Genomic DNA, 8,365 nt, shown 5'->3' with positions numbered 1-8,365 from the left:
CCAGCACAAAAGCCTCAGTCTCGGTCTCGGTCTCAGCAATAGAAGAGACCCACAAGAAAGTGAGAATCTCAAGACGAAAGCGAAATTGAAGAAAGAGAGAAAAAAGAAAAGAAGTGAAGGAAGTGCCATGAAAGAGGTGTGGAGAATTATGATTATTATTTGGATTACCTTAGATTATCTGCAAAATATTATATACCATCTGATAGATCCATAGAGGATAGATGTACATACTACAGGTAAATATTGATCCCAAATCTTTGCTTTTTGATATCTCCAAGCAATACCTCTGAAAAAAAACTCCTGCTGCTCTATTTCCCATAGAAATTTTGGGACACTCAGTCAAGAGTCGCAATCACGATATATTCGGCGTGCATTTATTCCTATGTTGGGACTCAGAATTCTACCACAATCTGTGGATGCAACAAAATCCAAAAAGGCCATTAAATCATTGCCAATGCAACATACTGCCAGCCACATATTGCCAGCAGTATCTTGATAAGCAGCATCAATGGTTTGGCAACATTGGCTTCAGCAACAAATGTATCCAACACAGTGCGCAGCACTACAACAGTAAGTGCGAGCGAGAGAGCGAGCTGACTTTGGTGAGTTGCTGACTAGCAACATGTTGAGATGAGATGCTGTCGCAGCAGCATTTAGTGCTCTCGGCACTAAACGAAGACGCCAACGACGACGACGACGTTCAAAACGACGAAGCTCTGCCCGACGACGACGACGACGACGCCGAAGAGTCGCACGCGATTTAAAACGCCCCCGAAGGCGCGAGTGAGTGCCACAGTGAAAAACGCCTGCGCATACGGCTCTGAATCCGGAAATTTTTAAACCGAATCTAAAAACCGTGCACCGGACCCTGTCTCCTATGACTATATATTTTGTTTGGTGATAGAATTTTTTTTGGCAAAAGTGAAGCAACCATCGAGGAAGGCAGTGCAAAAAACTTATATCCCGTATCCGAATCCGAATCAGCATCCGCAAAAAAACATTCGCATCTCTCAAAAATGTGTCACTGGAGCAGGAGCTGGAGCTGCTGGCAGATGCTCATCCTGGCCACCGTATGGTCTGTGATGGCAGTGGAGGCCATTCCCAACGATGTTTATCTGAAGATGTTCCCCATGCAACCGCCGGTGGCGGAGGATCCCTGCTACGACAAGTCGCGCCAGCCGCGGATCTGCATCCCCGATTTCGTGAACGCCGCCTATGATGCACCCGTGGAAGCCAGCAGCACGTGTGGGGCCGAGCAGCCGCAGCGGTACTGCGAGCACGGCGCCGGGGCGGACAGGGAGATGCAGTGCCACACGTGCGATGCGGCCAATCCGCAGCGCAGCTTCCCGCCGCGCGCCCTCACGGATCTGAACAACTCCAACAATGTGACCTGCTGGCGATCGGCTCCTGTGCTACCCGGAGGGGCTGGCGGTGCTGGCAGTGCTGGCGGCGCTGGCGGTGACAATGTGACCTTGACCCTCTCTCTGGGGAAGCGGTACGAGCTGACGTACGTGAGCCTGCAGTTCTGCCCGCGGGCACCGCGTCCCGACTCCCTGGTGATCTACAAGAGCTCCGACTATGGCAGCAGCTGGGAGCCCTTCCAGTACTACAGCTCCCAGTGCTGGCGCCTCTTCGGGCGCTCCAGCCGCATGGCCGTGAGCAAGCACAACGAGCAGGAGGTGCGCTGCAGCGATCCCCATCGCCAGGGGCAGGGCCGCAACGAGGGTCTCGCCTCGCGGATCGCCTTCAGCACGCTGGAGGGTCGCCCCTCCGCCCGCGATCTGGACTCCTCGACGGTGCTGCAACACTGGGTGACGGCCACCGACATACGCATCGTGTTCCACCGCCTGCAGCAGCCCGATCCCCAGGCCCTCATCTCCATCGACTCTCCGCCGTCGGATCTGCGAAGCGCCAAGTACAGCGTGCAACTCAACAGCCCAGCGGGCAACAACATTGATTCCTCCCCCGCCGTATCCACGGTATCCGTGTCGGGGGCCGCTGCCGCCGCCACTGGCCTCCACTATGCCGTCTCCGACTTCTCCGTGGGCGGGCGTTGCAAGTGCAACGGCCACGCCTCCAAATGCTCGCCGGATGCCAACGGGCAACTGAGCTGCGAATGCAGCCACAATACCGCAGGAAGGGACTGCGAGCGTTGCAAGCCCTTCTACTACGACCGTCCCTGGGGCAGGGCCACGGCCCGCGATGCCAACGAATGCAAAAGTGAGTAAACCCCAAGATTTATAAACGATATATGAAAGGAACTGGAACAATATGGGACATTTCCCTACAAAAATACTTCGGATCATTTCGAAGAAATATATTTTTGGAATGAAAAACTTTGAACAGAATCCGATGATTCCGTTTCCCTATCAAATGCTCAAAGTGCCAAAGAAATATTCCCCGAAAAGCCAAGGATTTCAATAGGAAATCAATGAAATATTAACTTATAAAAAACAAGGATAAAAGGCATATATCTCATATGGAAAGTAGCTTAGGATTCCCCGTACATCTGTCGGGATTAAGATGGGTTTGGCATTTATGATCCTAGATGATTTTACCTGAATTTCTGCAGTTTCGAAAATGGTATGTTTCAGGATTGGGATATTCCCCAAAATGGTAATGGAAAATGGTAATTTGGGAGTGAGAATAACCGCCCCCCCAAGGACCATCGATAGCTCAAGCCCAAGCGCAATACCAATCCCAATCCGTTGTGCAAACATATCGCCAGGCACAAAGCTAAAATAAAGAAATTCCCAAAGAGCAGGAGTGGAGGACCAGGACGGGCGACAACTCAATCTGGATTCAATTTCCAGGGCGACTTGCGCGTGTGTTTAGTTTTCATCTTAAATGGGCCACTCGCCAGGACACACAGGACTCGCAGGACTCGCAGGCGAGGAGGGTTGCATCGACGGCCCATAGGCGGGGGCGGACTTTCTGGCTTTGCTCTTTTTGCTCTCGTTTCCTCTTCCCGAAAGGCAAAAAACTGTTTGTGCTGCGGATTTGGGCTTAGCCATAATTGAACAACTCGACGGACACGTGTAGAGCATCAGCGGCGGCATGTGGCATGTGGCAGGGGCAGGGCCTGGCCCAGGAGTAGGTAAACGTAAACTCAACCGTTTCACAATCAATTTGCAACTCTTGGGCCAACCCTCGCCCGCTTACGCCTTCCGACCTTTCGAGATGGAGATGAAAACTGAAATCGAAACCCTCTACCTTTCGGCACGGACGGAGACGGGGGCTAAAAAAAGCAAACAAACATTCAATCAAAAAACAATGGCAACCCTGTCCAGAGAATAGAGGAGCAGGAGGTGGATGTGGGTTGGGGGGAGAGGATAAACCCTCGCAATTAACCCTCTAAAAACCCGCTGAGCCCGAACAATAAGCGCGAATTTAAGCGAAATTAATTTGATAAGCATTTTCAACAGCCGCGAAAATAAATCCAGAATCGAAACGAAATGTGAAACGAGAGCAGGGAAGGTTTTAGAAAACAGAAAAAAATATATGTACTCGTATTTATTTATCAATAGAAATTGCCATAAATATGTGAGGGTTCTCCAGAGGAATGAGGAAGAAAAACATACATACATACATGGTATAGGAAGGATAAGTACTCGTAGAAGAGTCGCCTTTTACTATACCCTTGAAGGGGGGGACTTGACGAAAGGTTTTTCGAATTAAATAAAAACATTTGTTTGAGACTAAAACAGCGCATTTGCCAATGCCAACAGATGTAGATCTGTAAATAGTAAATAATTTTAGTTTTTTTAGCAACAAAAGTCTTTCGATGGCCATGTCTGTCTTTCTGTTTATTTACCAAGAAAAATGTGTATAAATATTGGATAAATTAGACCGTGAGACAGAAGGTTATTCTTCGTCCGATCTTGAAGGAATTCAGGCCTGATCGAAGCCTTTTCCACTTAGGGAAGTCAAACCTTTAAACCAATTTGAAGATAAGGGTGCCCCAACCGGCAAGAGCATCTGAATGTTCAGCTTGTTAATCGTGCATTCTCTGTATTTATAATATTTATCAATAGAACCATTCAATTAATGAATGGTTTTTCTCTGTGTGTGCACAGATGATAAGAAATGACAGATACACATGGCCATCATTGTGATGGGGACTCCAAAATGTATCCCTGCTTGGAGGAGCATCTATTATTCAGCTGTGGATCAAACATCATTCAACGTTTCGGTGTGGTGTGGTGTGCTGCGGTGCCGTTTCATCAAGGCACTTGATGAAAGTGTCCTTCGTGGTCATCATGAGCCATAACATTGCAATTTTTTGTTGGCTCTGCGGAATACACTGGTTGGGGGAGGGCATGCAGGCAAGCGGCCCTTTAGTATTGTTTAGTGCATAAATCACAGTCACACCAGAAGGAGGCACACACCGACACACCGCCACACAGGCGCAGACAGTGGAAGGGAGGGAGGTAGGAAAGAGTGGGCTGCTATCAGGGGCAGGCACGTGTGCCCCGGACCAAACGCCTCGCGCTTTATTAGGGTTGCAAAATGCATTCCCGGGCCGGGGTCCGGGTCCGGATCGACCCTTGTCCGCGCGCACACAACAACCCTCCGCTCCCCTCACTCCCTCGCGTCGTGGTCCTGGCCCAGGCCCAGGCCCTCGCTCTGGCACTCGCTCGCTATGTCCCTGCAACACATATGTTGCATGTTTATGGGCAAACGAAATTAACGTTGCCATTGCCGCCTTTGACGTTCAATGTGACCTCAACAACAGCAACAACAACAAAACCGGGCGGGCAATTACAACCGAGAACGAGAACGAAAACGAGAACACAACAATGAAAGGGGGGAAAGGGAAACAGGAAAATGTCCAGGCCGGAAAATATTTCCGATGAGGCGGCGCGAAAGACAAAACCACAGGAAAATGTTGGGAAAAACGAGCATATGCAAGCGCAGGGGAAAAACTTCACCAAAATTTCGCAGATTGCAATGGAATCAAATGAAATGGAAATGAAAATGAAAATCGAATGAAATCGAATGCCATTCGAATGGGCGGAATCACTACCGAATCACCCAAGCCCATTTCGCATTTTTCGCCACTAATGAGAGGCAACATTTGCATACGAAAATTAGGGATATGCTATGCACAGGAAAACTCAGACAGGATCTGTTAATAACAGACACATGTGAGGATTCCCATGTGCGGAAAACTGACATTTGCAAGGGAATTTCTCCCAGACTTATGGACTTTTTCGCTCTCTTATTACTGATATTCCCAGGGTAGAGTAGGCATTTAGCTTGGAGGAAAAACCACATAAGGATTTTCAAGAAGGGGAGTGAGAAAATTGCTACAAAACTTAGAAAAGATAAGAGACATAAGTCACTATAGATCTCCCAATATTCGATTTATCTATAAAACCATGACAAACAACGATGACAAAATGCTTCAAAGAAATCTATATAAATGATGAGATGCCGCACCATTATTCTTCCCCAAAACCGAAGCACACTCATTTCCAAATATGCAGACATAAATTCCATTCGATTTCTGTCAGAGTATCCACACAGAGTCCACACCCAGTCCACCTTTGAACCCCATGCAGGTGTGCATTCCGTTTCCCTAGGCATCCAAATCATCCCCACAATTATGGACATCCCTCCATTCCACCCATCCCGTCCTTCACGCATGCCAGAGATCTGGAATCTGATCGAAATACTTACATATTGGTGCTACAAGCCAGTACGATACGAGTATATACGGGCAATAAAAGATCTGAAATGAATGGGAACGAAAACAAACAAACAAACAACAGATTCTAGAGTCGAGAGGTGGCTAAATTTAACGTCGGGGGCCGTCGGGCGTCGAGCGGAGCGCAATAAATACATTTTAAATCCGTTAAAACGTTTGGCGAATCAAGACATTACTCATACGCCGCATTGCCCGTGTGCTACAAAAATAGTTTCTCTTCTGCTGTGGCGGCGACGACCACGACGACGCATCTGATGGACGGGTCGAAAATGCTGCTTAAGCATCATGATAAATGTGCCGGGGGCTTAGGCAAATGCCGAGCAAATTAGCCAAACAATTTGTCCAAACGAAATCGAATCGAATGGAATAGCAGAATAGCAAAATAGCAGGGGCTGCCTAATGCCGCTGTTTCTGGGGATGATGATGGGCATGATGATGATGATTATGTGTCATCGGGGTAGAAGCACCACTGACTATATAACACAAGGTTAACCCAACATACAGTACTCAGTGTTGGCTTTCAGCAGGGGGCCTTTCGAGATGTCTTGAAGCCTTTGAATGATTGAAAATCGAATATTATATTCAAGTAATTGGAAAAACAACAAATTTACCTAAAAAATTATAGAAATCTTTCATTGATTACGATCATTTGGAATGCTATTTATGAATCTTTGATCCCTTCTCCTTGAACTCCCTTCAAATCTCTTTTGCCAGTCCCCAAAAAAATCACATGCCCATCTTTAACGAGAACATGCCCCCTGGATGCGTTTTTCCATCAGTTCAGCTCAGCTCAGATCAGCTTTGGCTTTGGGTTTGTTTTCCTCAGTTCTTCTTTGGCCTGTTTGGACCAGGCCTGGAACCTGGGACATTGATTCGAAATTGCATTGGCATGTCCTCAAGTTATTTGCCTCGGATGAGAGTGCCATTGTATGGCAGTGATTTCACTGCTTTTGTGTGAGAATGTCCTGTGGCTATAATTTAGGACAGCAGACCCTGTCCCGTGCCGCGTGCCCCGGGCTCCGGACCCTGGACCCCGTGCCTGATGTCAGTTTTCATCAGTTACATTCGAGGCAACACACATTTTTTTCGTTTCTTTTTTTCGACAGAGACGCAGCAGAGAAGAAAGCACGAAACGTGCAGATATCCTTTCGCCTTTCGCCTTTCCATCTCCTCCGTTGTCATTTTAATTGTTGTTTACTGGGCTTGTCAAATGCGCACTTGAAAAAAAGCAGCAGCAGCTAAAACAAGAAAGAAAAGATAGAAAAGCGACAGCGGGAAAAAATGGGAGCCCCCCCGTCAAGCGCTAGTCAGGGGCTTGGGGATTTCGGTTGGGATTGCATCTGGGGATAGGGCTGGAGGGGCAGGGGATGCCTAGACCATTCGTTATGATGGCCGGCTGTCTGTGACGAGGCTGTCATTGCCATACGCTCTGATTTACTGGCCAGCACACACACACACACATCCACTGACATCCACGGACATCCACTGCCACTTCCACGTGGGCCACGTGGGCACGTGGGGCACGTGGGGCACCATGCCCGACCACCTGCCTCACCGTTTGCCTTTCAACATTTATGAATTTTAAACACTCGCCATTTCATCACCTCGTTGCCCCGTCGGCCCCTTTTATTAAATTCATTTAGCTATACTCGTACCTTGTATTTTTGTAATAAGCCCCGCAAAACGTGGCACAGAAGCACAAACAGAGTGCAAAGTGAAAATCACTTGCCCGATCCATGATTTTTGTGTGTGTTGCAGAATTTATGTTTTATTTATTTCGCCAAAGAGCCAAAGTGCTCAAAACGCTTCCAGCCAAAAGGAGAGAATCCAATCCTTTGCCTGGTGCTGCGGATTTTGGCTTTCCTTTCCTTTTCGGTTCGGTTCGGTTTGGGTTTGGGATCGGGATTGGGTTCTGTATTCTGGGCTCTGGTACGGGGTTTTGGCTTGGCTTTCAAGTGATTATGATTATTTTTTATGCACATAACGTTACACATGCAACCCCAAAAGGCAAGGACTGGCTCATCAGGCAGACGCACGTCAAAAGCAAAAGGCAACAGCAGCCCAGGACACACACACAGAGAGACAGAGACAGAGGAGAGAGAGGGAGAGAGGAAGCTGAAAAACAAAACAAAACGGAAACGTTAAGTCAGCAGCTTTGAGGCAGATCAGCAGCGGCAGCATGTGGCAGCCACATAGCGAATGATAGATGCTCTTCGAAAAGCAGGAAATAAATTCGAAAAATTAAGGAAAATCTTTAGATTGTCCATAATTTTAGGCACTAACTATCTGTTGAGGCCATTGATATTATATAAGATATATACATATTTCTATAAACAATAGTAAAGGATAGTCTTCATAGCTTTCATAGCACTATCTATAGTTTCAGGAGAGTTCCAAAAGTACAGTCCATCAAATGCATACATATATATTTCGAGTACCTATTGCAGTTGATATTGGTTGAAGTTCTATATAGAAATCTCTATTTTGGCGGTGATTTCAATTGTAAGGCATTCTCTTAGATCTCAAATAATGGTTTGTAGATTCTTCCATCTTCCATTTATGTAATCCTTGGAGTTTTCCGCATTTTCAAACTGTGTCCAAGACCACAAAAAAGTGGATGTTCTTCCCTTGGCAAAAACAGCATCTATGCCACAG

At 47.2% G+C, this 8,365-nt stretch overlaps 1 protein-coding gene across 2 annotated transcripts in view; it reads left to right on the top strand.

Annotated features, from left to right (window-relative positions):
* Positions 1-638: 638 nt before the first annotated feature.
* The window catches only part of NetA (Netrin-A), a 44,289-nt gene continuing 36,562 nt past the window's right edge, over positions 639-8,365 (top strand). The window contains exon 1 of one of the 2 annotated variants that reach the window (XM_033381538.1): positions 639-2,220. In XM_033381538.1, the coding sequence (XP_033237429.1) occupies positions 1,017-2,220 (1,204 nt within the window). In that variant the 5' untranslated portion in view covers positions 639-1,016. The remainder of the gene's footprint in view (positions 2,221-8,365) is intronic. The other variant, XM_033381537.1, reaches the window with a different exon arrangement.

This window comes from Drosophila pseudoobscura, chromosome X (assembly GCF_009870125.1).
Source record: "Drosophila pseudoobscura strain MV-25-SWS-2005 chromosome X, UCI_Dpse_MV25, whole genome shotgun sequence".
Lineage (NCBI taxonomy): Eukaryota > Metazoa > Arthropoda > Insecta > Diptera > Drosophilidae > Drosophila > Drosophila pseudoobscura.
This window is presented reverse-complemented; position numbering and strand designations above follow the sequence as displayed.